At 43.1% G+C, this 15178-nt stretch overlaps 1 protein-coding gene across 1 annotated transcript in view; it reads right to left on the bottom strand.

The window, feature by feature from the left end:
- RIC1 (RIC1 homolog, RAB6A GEF complex partner 1) overlaps nt 1-15178 on the bottom strand; it is a 2584659-nt gene that overhangs the window by 2244260 nt on the left and 325221 nt on the right. The window contains exon 8 of the mRNA XM_044061149.1: nt 7249-7337. Coding sequence (XP_043917084.1) covers nt 7249-7337 — 89 coding nt within the window. The remainder of the gene's footprint in view (nt 1-7248; nt 7338-15178) is intronic.

Below are 15178 nucleotides of genomic sequence, written 5' to 3'. Positions count from 1 at the left end.
TTTTTGGTTTTTCCTCGGTTTTGGTCTCCCCCCCAAAAAGGGAACTTCTTGGGGAATTTTTGGGTTTTTTTCTAGCAGTCTTGAAACTTCTGTGACTGCTTGATCCCTTAGATTGGGTGGGACATCTGGGATGGGCTTTCTTGATTCTATGGGGGATTGATGGAAGGGAATTTTGCAACCTCTGGATATGATGGATAGTACCCATCTGTCTCTTGTTATATTTTGCCAGGCTTTTGGGTACAGCAAAAGTCTTCCCCCGACTGCCTCCAGAGGTGAGTAGTTGGGCAACCCTTCAGGGATGCTGGAAGGGCTTGGCAGAGGAGGTTTCTCTGTCATCCTGGTTTTGCGGTCCCCCTATGCCACGAGGGCAGTGTTTGTTATTATTGTTTCCCCCTCTGCCCCTGGGGGAAAAATCACCACGTGTGTCAGGGTAAGGGTCCCTGGGATTTTTGGAACCACATCTTTCCGCTCTTCTGACTCTTCGTATGTTTATATGGGACATTTCATTTGTTTTTGCACTTGGAAGAAATTTGTTACAAACTACAAATAGCTGCTTAATACTTTTGCCTAAGTGCTGCTCGTCTAGCTGAGTTTTTCAAGCCCTAAGTTTTGAATTTGGAGAAACTTCTTGTTTTATTACATCTTGTTGCTTGGCGCTCTGGCTTGGGAACCGTTTGTGTTGCCGAGTATTTCAAGCCAAATCATTTTTCTGAATGTAATTATGTTGGCTGAGCCATTAAACTTGTGAACAGAAGCGTTCAAACCATAGTGTTTTTGCTATGAGCGAGTTTGGAACATCGACAGTAACTGTAAGCTCATTTTTTCCTGAAGAATTGAGTTCTGTAGTTTCACAAGTATCCAGGCGTGTTTCAACTCATTCAAAAACTTATATTGCAACAAGCGACAATTATTGAATCTGATACACTGTATCAGTATTTGAGTGCAACAATATTTTACTGAGAAGAATTGTTTTGCTTAGTGGTTAACCAAGTATTTGAAGCGCTTTTAAGCGGTTTTAAATATTTTTAATAAATCGCTTTAAATTTGAAACAGCTGTGGAGTAGCGGTGTGATTTTCACTTTATTTGATTTTTCTTGCTCACCGCTACCTTATCAGTGAGTAATACATTTTTACACCACTCTTCTGACCCTTGGGATAATGTGGAAGGAGTGGAAAAATGGACTCCCAAGGCAGAGAGAGTGAGTCTTGCCTTCCTGCTCACACCTGGTCAACGTGTCTTTCACCTGAGGCCTAAAGAGAAAGGAGCCATTAAAGGGAGTATTGGTGAAGGACGCTCAAAAGGGTTCCACAAACTGACACAGCCGCATTCAAGCATGTCTCCTGAGAGCCACACCTGTCCCTGCGGCTCTGCTTGCTCCATCGGCTGCATAGGAAATCAGCCACATGGAGGAGTTGACTATGGAATTAAGAGTCGCAAGCTGAGAAGCTACGTTGGCTGGTGCTCCCTCAGCTGTAGGATCTTGAAGGGTAACTGCAAGCTCTTTCAGGAGATCCCTTTGAAGATGTGTAAAACGGCATAGATAGTTGAGGGACATCATTGAAAAGGTCGCTGAAGCAAACATTCGCTTTCCATATCTGTCCATTGTCCGAGACTCTTTGTTCGGAGGATGAACAGATGAAGAGGTTTCTGCTAACTCTTTCTTGGTGGCTGCTGCTACCACCATGGCATCAATGGGCACACCTCTGGAGAGGAATTGCTAGTCCTGGGGGGCTGTAATAAATTTGTTTGGTCTCCTCGGAGTAGGTTCCTCAAAATCTGGAGCTGACCAAGCCTTTCGAGCCACTACAGACATGAGTGGATTGAAAGGAGGAGATACCCACAAGGTTGAAGGTCGGAAACCAAATGCATCCAGGTATACAGACCCGTCCTCGGTAGGGTCTAGGGAAGTCCAGTCCCCTCCTCTGTCTAAGCATTTCAAGAATGTCCGAAAAGGAAACATCTTCAGAGGGGGACCTTGGGGACCATTCCAATTCATCCATGTCTGTATCTGAAGTGACAGACTCAGGGGAGTCTATGTGCTTCTTCTTGCACTTCTTCCAGGGAGGCTCTTCCGAGTGATCAGGAGAGGCTTCGGAAGAAGAGGGATCATCCAATAGGGCATAGGTTCCCTACGCTTGGGGTCTGGAGGAGGAGTAAAGGTTGGAACAAACACCATGGGGGAGGAGCCAATGGAGCTGGCAGTAGAGCTCTTTCAGGGGATAGGACACTCCGCATGACCTCAAAGGCGTCCTGACCTCTAGGCAGAGAAAGCTCTGGCTCCGAAGAAACAGGAGTCTTTCTCTGCATCGAGGGTGATGGCTCCATGGCCGATGTTGGAGCCGAACTCACCTCCGCCGAAGCTCGGAGGGGGAGAATGGGGTCGGACAAGGGTCCGATGCCACTACCCTCCTCAGAGCAGACGAGAGAGCCTCGGCGTCCAGATCCCTCGATAGAAGGTATAATCGAGGTAAAAGGAGCAGATGTCGAAACCGAAGGAGAGATGATCGGCGCCGACGGTTCTACTACCTGCGGATCCATGGTCTCTGGCTCAGAGCTAAATGTAGTTGGAGGAGGAACAGAAATAAAGGCGGTTAGAGCAGATACCTGTTGAGGTGAGCTGGACAGAATTTTTGTCAGTGCCTGTGACTTAAGCAACTTACTTACTACTCTCTCCACATCATGATCCGATAATCTAGAGGATCGAGAGGAGTGGGAAGAATGATGGCTACGTTTACTCTGTAACAAAGGTGACTGAGGTGCCGAGTGGATGGATTCCAAGGAAGGAGACCTCAGTCTCTTACAGCTCTGAGACGGCTCAAAATAGCAGATGGAGCCGACGGAGGTGTTGTCTTGTCGGTGCCAGACGGCACCAACATACTTGGTTGGTCCAGTAAAGGAGTCGGCGCTGAAAGTGAAGCCGACGGCTTGACAGAATTAGGGGATTTCACTGGCTGAGTACTTTTAACCGAAGAATCCTGTGGCTTCAATAATCCCTGAAGGATTAATTTGTTTTTGCGCTCCTGCAGGACCCTTGGACTAAAGGCGTGACATACAGAACAGGAGTCCTGCAGGTGAACAGCGCCCAAACAATATACACAACTAGCGTGCCCATCTGTCAGAGACATTTTCTGACAGCATGAGTCACACTTTTTGAAGCCTGATACCTTGGCATCTTTAGACATTATAGTAACAACAACCACAATAACAATAATAAAAAAGCTATACTACAAAAAACAAGAAACAAATATATATATATATATATATATATATATATATATATTTTTTTTTTTTTTTTTTACAGTTAAGGAACAGAAAGGAAAGCCTCTAATTTAAACAGCTATCCGGGGAGGGGACTCTAATTTAAATGAGTTCAAGGGAAACAGAAGGCCTGCGAGTTATGGAGCGACGGCAAACAAACCTAAAATACACAAGAAAACGATAATGGATAAAGGAATAGATCTAGTACAAAAAAATTCAAGAATAGACAATGATATATTAATAGAAAAAACTATACTAAGCCTGAGCCAGTAACGAAGTAACCTCGCAGCTGAAGCGGCAAATGAGATCTGGGTAGCTGACGCTAGGCATGCTGGGAAAAGGGGTAGCCTCGAGCCAGTAAACCGCTCTTGAGCTATAGAAGATGGCAGAGTCGGAGCCAAGGATTGGCTCTGAACCCAAACAGCAAGAACAAAGGTGAGATGGACAACTTAACATTGCCTCTTCCATCCAGATTGGTTTGGGCTCCAATAGCAAAAATGCCTCTTCCATCCAGATGTGCACCCCAGGCATAGTCTGATGTGTCTGTGGTTACTGTCTAGGTGGCGTGGGGTTGTGTAAAGGGAAGTCCCTTGTTGTGGTTGCATGCTGCTGCCCACCAAAGAAACTCTTTCCTTAGACAAGTTATTATAGGTATGACAGTTTCCAGGTTGTGAGAATGTTGGCACTAAAGACTTTTTAAGTACCACTGAAGTTTCCTCATATGCAGTCTGGCATATGGAATTAGCAGAATGCAGGAGGCCATGAACCTTAGAGCCTGCAGGAGTTTCCTTGTGGATAGCTGGGTTCTGGTGGCCATTTGAGTGAAGTAGCCCGTCAGATAGGCTTGTTTTTTTGGAGTAAGGAATGCCACCTGGGATGCTGTGTCCAAGTTTGCTCCCAGGAGTACATTTTTTTGATTGGGGACTAGTTTGGATTTCTTTTCATTGATAGTGCACCCCCAGGGAGGCTAGAAGGTCCTTTACGAATGTCAGATGCTGCAACAGCTATTCCTGATTGTCTGCCTGAATCAGGCAATCGTCCAGGTATGGGTAAATTTGAATCTTTCTCCGTCTGAAATAGGCAATGGCTGGAGCCAGGCATTTTGGGAAAACTCTGGGAGCAGTGGATAAGCCAAAGGGAAGTGCAGAGAACTGATAATGCATAGATCCTGCCCTGAAACGTAGATATTTCCTGCAGGAGTCCCTGACTGGGATGTGCAGATAGGCCTCCTTTAGGTTTAGGGTGGCTAAACAGGCATCTTTGGACAGCATAGGGAGAAGCTGCTGTAGGGTGAGCATTTTGAATTTTGGTACCACCAGGAAGGTGTTTAAAATGGATAGATCTAAGATTGGGCACCAGGTGCCCTCTTTTCCGGGTACCAGGAAAAGTCTGGAATAAAAACCTTGGCCTATCTGTTCTGCAAGAACAGGCTGAATTGCCCTTATGAAGAGCAGGGACTGAACTTGGTTTTGTGCCTCTGCACACTGGTTTGGAGGAAGGTCTGGTAACGCTTTTGGGGTTGGCAGTGTGTGGAAATAAAATCTGTACCCCTGGGATATGTTGAGGACCCATCGGTCATTGGTGATGGAGGTCCAGTTTTTTGCAAGGTGAGCAAGTTTTCCTTCAAGGGGCATAAGCAATTGGGCAGAAGTGAGGAGTGGAATTGAGAAGTCATTGCGAATTCTTTCCGTAAAAGTGTGGCTTAGCACTCCCTGTTTTAGAAGTGGAGGTACTCCACTGCTATTATCTGCATACCCAGAGACTGTAATCTGGGGGATCTGTTTCCCCTGGGTCTTAGTTTGAGAGGGCCTTAAGGGGGCTGGAAAGGACCAATGTTTCGAGGGGCAATGCTTACTAAATCTTGGAGGCTGTACTTGCAAAAACTCTGACTGTCTGCACAGACTTAGCTTTTTCTTCCATCTTTTTTAAAACCTCTTCTGCTTTGGTGCCAAACAGATTGCCCTTGTTCAGAGGAGCGTCCAATAATTTTGATTTGACATGCTCTGGCAAGGTCTGCTCCTTAAGCCAGGAAAACCTTCTAAGTATAGAACCTGTGACTGCTGCCCTGACAGATGCTTCTAGGGCATCAAACCCACATTGCAGGGTATTGCTTGCTGAAGTCATAAGCTCCTGTAATTCTTTATTTTCTGCACAGTCAGGAAAGGTAGATAATTTTTGCTTATTAAGTTCCATAGTACGTTGCTGGTATTTCAGCATGTGGAACAGACATTTCAATGTTCTAATGGGGAGAGTTGCAGAGGTGTATACATTTTTACCCATCTGTCTAAAGCTCGGGAATCCCTGTCCAAAGGGGTGGGATTCTTAGCTGTAAGTAGCTTTTATTCCTTTAGGTCATTGAGAGATTACCTCTGGGTCAGCGGTAGGATTTCTGAAGAGAAATTGGTTAGAGTCAGGGACTCTGTACAACCTGTCAGGTTTCCTTGGAGCAGGGGGTAAAGTATCAGGTGTTAGACTGGATTCCATACAGACAACATCCACAATATCCAGGACAGGAGGGATATCTAAGGGTCTGTGCTGTGGTAAATCTAAAAATTCCCATGAGTCTGTTTTTGGACTGAGGATAATCCTGGCATTCCCAGTGGAAATGCTCTCTCAAAATATGTAGGGATTCATCAAATGAAAAATTCTCTGGAGGGGAGGCAGAAGGAATGGATTCCTCTGCATCTGAATCCTCATAGGCAGATAAGGGCATGTCTTCATATTCAGAAACCTCAGAGTCATCGGACTCTGTCAGATAAAGCTGCTGGGGACAAGTCTCTTTCTTTTAGCAGGGGAAGGCTAGCTTCCTCTAATCAGCATGATCAGGTCTTCTGCCATTTTAAGCATCTGAGACTGCGGCAAGGAAGCAGGTGCTTGAGTTTGGATCATCGATTTTTTAGGCGTAGCTCGTACTCTTGGCCTTAGAAACTCTGTAGTTTTAGAAAGAACTGAAGATGCAAAAGAAGTCTTCGGTTTGTGTCGAATATCGGTAATGCAAAGAACTTCCTCAGAAGCCAGTGCCTGCACAGCAGCTCCGGACCCATCCAAGGTAGAGACATCTGTAGGTTCCGTAGTCACAGAAAAGTCTAGCGGCATCCCGTACTCTGAGTGGATTTCCGTAGCATCCTGCAAATCCATCGAAGCAGGCATCAGGGGCTGCAAAAGCACCTCACTGAGTACCGGCGAACGGGCGACTAGCTTAACATAAGTGTCGTTGGCAGTTTTGGACCTGTGCGGTCTCTGTCATTATCCTTACGTTTTTTTCGAAAGATCGGTAGTTGGACGGCTTACCGAAGCCATTTCAGGATAAGGAGATAGAGAACAAAAGTATTTAGCTACAATAAGGACCCGACAAATAGTTCGGACGTTGAACAAAGCACAAAACCGACAGCGAGGTACGTCGTGGTCTGGGCCTAAACTGGCGGCGCAGTAAGAATGGAAATCTCAGTGTGGTATTTGCTTTCCACAGGCGAGACAACTGTTAACTTTTTCTGACATCGGTTAGAGCAAGAAAAAAGGAATCCCAACGGGATACTTAGCTTTAGAAGACTTCAGGATGATTCAATTTCGGAAATGAAAACTCGGGTAGCGGCCGACCTGCACTTGTGTAAACTGCTTCAGCTTTGGGCTCCTCGGCAAGAAAGACCGATGTAATGGTGTCGGCTGCCTGTTTTTATACCCCTGACGTCAGTCCTGAAGAGACAGCAACCGATGCAGAAATACTAAGCCTCTAGTATTTGGGCCGACTGTGGGCTGCCCCTGGCAGGATAACCCAAGTGTGATGACTGCAACAGTGAAACACGTAGAACATCTTTTACCGTCACTGCATAATCAAAATGGTACTGCAAAATCTAGGTTTAAAATTAATAGCATAGTAAGGGTCTAAACCTCTTTATTTACAAGTACAATTGGTCATGCAACAACACATCCAAGTACTGTAAATATGACTGTAAGCAATTTTATGAAAAAGTCAATGATACTGAACTTACCTGGATAATGTTTGGCTGTTAACTCCAACTTATGAGATGGCTGCATTACTCCTGTGGTACTGTCAATTGTGTAAACATGAACACAGCCACTGGAATAAGGAAGAAAAGAAAAGCAGCATTGCATCAGCTGAACAACTACAAACATACAACAATGCTAAAAACGACTAGACTTGTGAGAGTAAAATCAGAGTTGAGAAACAGAAAGACAAGTACTTATTTATTAAAATGTACATGAAACTTATTGTGTACTTACCATAATGATAGACATCTAAGACGAAGGACCATCCTCCACAAAAGAACTAATGATCCAGACATTAGGCGCACTCAGGAGATAAACATTCACTCTGTCTTTGCCATATTTTCACATGCATTGTTTAGGTTTGCACTGCTAAGATCAGTGATCCTAATCCTTCTAATGCAGGCTAAGTAAAAATTAATGGAGGTTCCCATTTTTGCACCACACAGCCAATCAGTTAAATAACCCAAAGCAAGAACTTACTGCCCAGAGTATAAACATTCACTCCTCAAAATGCTTCACAAAGTTCCAACAATGCACTACTTGCAATATCAAAGCAATTCAGCTACTGATTAGTTTGATTATAGTGGGCGTAGCTGTTAAAGTGCTTTCCTAAGTTCACTCCAAAAGTTGGAAATGGCACTTTCAGTTGATAAAAATTTAATTTTTTTCTGGCATTTTGAGGTATTGCTGTGTTTGTTATATCAGTAAATTACAGTACGATTCATTAGACCTCCATGTATGCTTGTATCCTTGCCCCTGCATATTATTGACTACTGCAGCATTGTATTGCACTTTTATCAGATTTTATGTAATAAACTAATATTATATACTTGCCATAATAAAATAGCTACTATAGCAGGTCCAGCCTTGGGGACAACAGTATGACAGCTGCATGAATCAGGACCTCTGGGCAGATAAATTCTGGCACTGCCTAACACTCCCTCTTATCCTACAATGCACCACAGTTACACCACTCTCCAGTTCAGAGGTTTGCCTTGTGAAGCAAAACAACTAAGTGTTACATTATTAATTTGTGTGTGCTTGAGCAAAGCACAACCCCATGATCCCACTTAGTTGCATCATACTCTGCTGACTGACTGAAAATAGTGTAACCAACTTGCTTATGGGGTAGTTGAAGGGTATGCCTAAAAAGTACAGTTGTGTACACTCACCATAAATGTAGATGTCCAAGTGTGTTTACTGCTGCAGTCTTAACCACTGGGTTATCCATGCTGTGGTAGCCCTAAGTCGGTCCGAATACCAGAGTCAAGGATTTCTGTGTCGGCTGCTGTCATTTGCTGGCTGACATCAGGTCATCTGAGCTATAAAGGAGAGCAGGCGACGCCATTACCTCAATTTTTCTAGCCTTAACCAACCAAAGAAGTCCAATTTTAATTAGTAGTCCTGGGGTCAGAGACCCCCATAGAAATATGTCTCTCTCTAAGGAAAGCAGATATTAGGGGGAAGGAGGGAGGGAGGGAAAGAAAGGATGACTGCAGCAGTGAATACACTCGAACATCTACATTTATGATGAGTGTACACAACTGTACTACGTTCTTCATGTTTCACTGCTGCAGTCTTAACCATTGGGAAGATTCCTAAAGCTAAGAAGGGTGGAAGGTTGATAGAAACTTAAGATTGGGTCAGCATGACTTGCAGAATTGCAGAGGGAAACCCAGCCCTTGCTTTTGAGAATAGTTTAAGATGGTAATGTTTGGTGAAGGTGTGGACTGAAGTCCATGTGGCAGCTTCATGGATGACCTTGGTGGGTACCTCTCTAAAGAATGCTGTGGATGTAGAGGTTGCCCTAGTGGAATGGGTTCTGATGGTCCTAGGGAGTGGTTTTCCACGCAAGGAATAGCAAAATTGGATGCAGTGCGCTATCCATTGGGATTTTAGATAAGGAGAGATGACTGCAATGGACTTATAATTAGCAATCTCTTTTGAGTGGCCACTTTTGTGAACTAAAAGAATGCAGATTTTTTCCAGAGGGGGACATAAAATTCACTGACAACAGTTTACTTGGATTAATGGGTAGTCAATAGTTTCAGCTGCTACCTTAAAATAAAATATTCACCTGGTAGGTTATCAGAGAAGATAGGGAATTGGGCTTTAGTTTAAGTATTTTTTGAGGGTAGTGATAGGGACAGGCTGGAAAGAGACTACTAGCAAGGATGGTACATTGAGCGGAATGCTCAATATTATTTTGGGAAGAGTTTTAAAGAAAGATTTAGACTGACAAAGAAAAATGGTAGCTAAATTTATCGGCCATGTTTTACTTAAGTGTAGCAGAAGGTTGGACAGTAGAGCCAGGATTAAGCAGCTGATGTACGGAAAACCAAAACGTTTTGGGTTCTGGTATGATAGTTTTTGTTTTACAAGTCTGCATAACATTTTTTTTTTTGGTCTACTATAATTTGACATTTGGCTTGGTCCCTAAACTATCATCTTTTTTTCTTCATTCACTCTTGTCTTTCTTCTTAGAGGCACAATCATATTGCAGTGGCAGCAGAGTTTATTTTGCCACCTTCTGCCTTACACTCGTACTTCATCAATGAACTTTCTATACATTCCAACAATACACCCATAATTCACAAAATCCCTCTAAAGAAGGCCCTCAAAAAACAAACAAAAAATTTGTTAAAGCACAAACAAAAATGAATAACTTGAAACATATTTCTACTCATGACCTGCATATACTTGTTATTTCTGAAACTTCATGAAAACAGCACAAATCCTCAACTAACCTAATCAAAAAATTCTACTTGACTTTTTGGGAGCCCTTCTAGTAACATTCTAGTAAAGTATAAAAGTAATTGCTCACTGTCTGATCTTTTTAACAGCCCTCATATCTCCTTGCTTCACCCTTCAACTCTCCCACTGAACTGTTGTAATGCCCTCATAAATTTGTTTTGCAATTATATCAACAGTTGTCTTTTACTCATTTAATCTAGCTTTATCTGCTGGTTGTTATGATTTATTTCATCTTCAATTTTTACCTTAAACGTATCTTTTAAGTTCTACCTATCTTGACCCAAACTACTCAAATTATTATTTGAGAGCTACTTGCATCAATTCATAAAGACCTTTTGCTTTAAGCTAGTTTTCAAATCTCATCCAGCATTACTTATTAGTCTGTTAAAACTGAAGACTGAAATTACAAATCACATTATCTTAACACAGACAGCAGATAAATACCATACCACTGAACCTTTTATGGTGTTAAAAAACCTGACACTTTGCAATTCCAAAGAAAAATTTATTCCAAAACCAAATGCTAATAAATCAAAACCACATGAACTTAGAGCTTCCTTCCCTTAGAACAGTGGGACTTCTTCAGCGTTCTAAAATCCACAATTCATTACAGCTATGATATAGTCTGTTCCACTCCACCTCCATTCATACTAATTAATACACGGGGAAAGAATTCCTTAAACAATACACGTCATATAAACAAACCATCGTAAACTTACACCAATAAAACTTTAGTACAAAAAGCATTAATGAAAAAATAAATAAATAATGGTGTATGTATATACAAGCTAAAAGGAATAATAGCAAAAAAAATATAATTATATTCCCCTAAGCAAACATCTTAAAAAAATAGCAATGAATTAGTAACCCATAAAACAGTTTAACATTTAAATACTTTCATTCTTAAAAAAGCTAGTCAGGGAAATATGATCATTTATGCCTCCTTGTCCAGTTATGTTTCTTTTTTTACTGCCACTCGGCTTCTTTACATTCCAACCTAGTTTTTACTGGTCCGTTACTTTGATCTTTTTCTACTACTTCTGTAATATTGACCCAAAAATATGCCCCTCATTGTTCTCAATATGCATTTTTTTTATTTTTGATTTTTCTCTCTCTAAAGTGCTCATAAAACTTGATCTTTTAAACATCTCTCTGGTTTTCCTATGTAAAATGAGAGTCAGTCTCTACATAGGGTTACAAAGTACAGTTGTGTACACTTACCATAAATGTAGATGTTAGAGTGTTCTCACTGTTGCAGTCACCATTTGCTTTATCCACGCTGTGGTAGCCCTCAGTCAGTCCAAATACCAGAGTCAACGTTTTGTGCATTGGCTGCTGTCACTTGCTGGCTGACGTCAGGTCATCCGAGCCATAAAGGAGGGCAGGCGATGCCATTACCTCAGTTTTTCTTGCCTTAACCAACCAAAGTCGTCCAATTTTAATAATTAGTAGTAGTCCCGGGGTGAGACACCCACCTATCCAAGGACAGCCGATATCAGGGGGAAGGAGAGAGGGAAGCAAGACTGCAGCAGTGAGAACACTCGAACATCTACATTTATGGTAAGTGTACACAACTGTACTATGTTCTTCATTTCTCACTGCTGCAGTCCTCACCATTGGGAAGATTCCCAAAGCTGACGAGAAGGGTGGAAGGTTGACACAAACGTAAGATTGGGAGAGCATGCCCTGCAGAATTGCAGAAGAAAATCCAGCCCGATCTTTTGAAAACAGACTCCGATAGTAATGCTTGGTGAAGGTGTGGACAGAAGTCTATGTGGCAGCTTCCAGGATGTCCTTGGTGGGTACCCCTCTAAGGAAGGCTGTGGAAGTAGAGGTTGCCCTAGTGGAATGGGTTCTGATGGTCCTAGGGGGAGGTTTTCCATGGAAGGAGTAGCAAAATTGGATGCAGAGTGTTACCAATTTGGAGATGGTCTGTTTGGATATTGGTTTCCCCTGTGCCTCTGTTTTAAAGCTGACCAATACCTTGTCAGTTTTCCTAAATGTCTTTGTATGATCCAGATAAAATCCGAGTTGCTTGTGCACATCCAAAGAATGCAGTATCCTTTCCACCTTGTACTGAGGGTTAAGGAAGAAGGTGGGCAGGTGGAATGGCCTGGGTGAGCGGAACATCTGAAACCACATGAAGGAGGGGTTGGTTCTCAGGGAGACCCTGTCTACGTGGAAGATGATAAATGGCTCAATGGCCATTAAAGCTTGAAGCTCTGACACTCTCCTGGCTGTAGTGATAGCCAGGACAAAGGCAGTCTTCCAAGAGAGGTACTTTAATTCTGAGGATGCTGCAGGCTCAAAAGGGGGGGGGCAGAGTAAGCTTTTCTAAAACATAATTCAGATCCCAGGTTGGGGCAGGCTGTCTTCTGAAAGGCCTGATATTAGAGGCTCCTCTAAGTAATTGTTTGATAAGAGAGTGGGAGAATAATGGCTGTTCTATATCAAAGTTTGCTGAGATGGAAGAGGCATGTACCTTTATGGAGGAGAAGGAGAGACCCTTATTAAGAAGCTTACCCAGATAATCTAGAATAAGAGGAATGGAGGGCAGATGAATGTCTGCCCCCTTGGACTAGCTCCAGGAGCAGAATCTTTTCCATTTTCCAGCATAAGACTTTCTGGTGCTGGGCCTTCTGGTCTCTGCGATGATGTCAAGGACTTGCTTGCTCAGCTACGGTTATGGTAGAATAAGCCATACTGAGAGCTTGCATGTTTGTAGGTCTGGATGCAGCATAATTCCCCCCCCCCCCCGGATAGCAGGTGAGGTATCAGAGGTAGCTGCCAGGGGGACTGGAGATATAGGCTGCACAGCAGTGGGTACCAATGCTATTTGGGCCATTCTGGGGCAATGAGTATTGCTTTTGGTTTTTCCTCCCTTATTTTGATTAGTAATTTTGGAATGAGAGGAAGAGGTGGGAATGCATACATGAAGAGGGTATTCCAAAGGAAGGTCAGGGCATCGACCTCCCAGGCCAGATGATGGTACTCCCTGGTGCAGAATTTATGTATTTGGTGATTTAAATGGGAGACAAAGAGGTCCACCTGGGGGGTCCCACATGTGTGGGTAATTTGCAGAAAAATGTCTCTGTGGATTTGCCATTCATGTGGGTCCAGCAGATTTCTGCTAAAGTGGTCTGCTAGGGTGTTGTTAATGCCCGGGTGGGTATTGGGCTACAAGATGTAGTCCCATGGATGAGGCTGCTAGGTTCATGGCTAGTCTGCACAGGGGGTAAGATGGAGTCCATTCCCTGTTTGTTGATGTACCACATGACTGTGGTGTTGTCTGTTTAATGAAAAGAAACCCCGATTTGTGGTAGGGTATGAAGGATGCCAGAGAGTTTTGCACTGCTATAATTTCCTTTTGGTTGATGTGCAAGGGTAGTACTTGAGCGTCCCAGAGACCTTGGGTGCATCTGCCTTCCAGTTGGGTACCCCAGGCTATGTTCCAAGCATCTGTAGTTATGGCCTGGTCTGATGGACGGAGGGTGAATGGAAGTCCCCTGTTCAGAGCACAGGCCTGGGCCCAACAGAGGAACTCTGATGTTAGGCAAGGGATCACAGGCAGGGAGGTGTCCAGAGACAGAGTGTTGACACATAGGTTCTTTAGGTACCACTGAATTTTCCTCGTGCAGTCTAGCCAGAGGTACCAGGAGGATGCATGAGGCCATGTACCCTATAAGGCAGCATAGGTAGAAGCTGTTGTAAGGTAAGCATTTTGAATTTTGGGATTACCAGGAAAAGTATCGAGAAAGGATAGGTCCAGGATGGGACGCAAAGTTTCCTCTTTCCTGGGCAAAAGGAATAGTCTGGAATAGAATCCTTTTGCAACTTGTTCTGGAGGCACAAGTTATACTGCCCCTAGGCCTATAAGGTTTTGCACTTGTTTTAGTGCTTCTGCCCATTGGTTTGGAAGAATTTCCGGGTACCCTCTTGGAGGTGGTAGTTCTCTGAAATTTAATTTCTACCCCTGAGCAATGATTTTTAAAACCCATTGATCTTTTGTTATAAAGTTCCAATTTTCTCTGCAAAGAGCTAGCCTTCCTCCTAGCTTTTGGTGTGGCGGAGGCAGGCAGAGATGAGAAAATTAGTCTCAGAGTTTTTTGCATACATAGTTGTTTTTGAAATCCCTGTTCTAGAGTTGGGGGGGAGGCACTATTTAGTTCTATGCTGGCCCTGAGTTTGAGTGGGTCTGTCCCTACAGGTTTTGCCTTGTGTCTGCCTGTTTGGTGCAGGAAGACCAGTCTTTAGAGGGAAAATTTCTGCTTAACCTAAGAGGTTGCACTTGAAGGAAATCGTTAACAGTCTGCATTGATTTTGCTTTGTCTTCCATCTTTTTAAGTACCTCTTCAGTTTTCTGTCTGAACAAGCGGTCTTTGTCAAGAGGTGAAGCCATTATTTTAGCTTTGACATGCTCAAGGAGAGGTTGTTCCTTCAACCATGTATGTCTTCTGATAACAGGTCCTGTCACTGCTGCCTTGCTAGAAGCATCTAGGGCATCAACCCCACAATGCAAGGAGTGCTTTGCCACCTGAGATGCAGTGCAATAATTCTGCTATCTCTATTATTGGCAAAATCTGGTAAAGTAGAAATTTTCTGTTTCAAAAGTTCCAAAGTGTGCTGTTGATATTACAGTTACAGATCATAGTATAACTATGACACGTATGCAAATTACAGTCATTATCAAAAGATAAGTTATGTACTTAACATAACATTAGATCTTCATAATTCACATCCATCACCTTCAAAACAGTAGGACCCACCCATCCACACGCAAACAAGTTATACATGTGTGCGTCTATTATACACACACACTACATACATACATATATATATACATACATATATATATATATATATATATATATACATATATACATACACACACACACACACACACACACACACACAGTCTGAATTACCACACAATGATACATCCAATACTAAGCCAACAGATATTGCCTACATATTGGCCGACAGATTCAGTGCCAACTTTACCCCTCTCTCTGCCCCTAAAGGACCAATCACAATACTGGAGAAATGTCAGGCACCCAGCATTATTGCAGCACAGGTTAAAGCTACATTATCCAAGGCCAAGAATACAGTTTCCATGGGACCCGACAATATCCCCGGATGTGTTCTACATGACTAAAA

The sequence above is a fragment of the Protopterus annectens genome, chromosome 2.part0 (assembly GCF_019279795.1).
Source record: "Protopterus annectens isolate FY-2018-M chromosome 2.part0, PAN1.0, whole genome shotgun sequence".
Lineage (NCBI taxonomy): Eukaryota > Metazoa > Chordata > Ceratodontiformes > Protopteridae > Protopterus > Protopterus annectens.
Note: the sequence above shows the minus strand (reverse complement) of the source record. Positions and strands in the feature narration are given on the sequence as shown.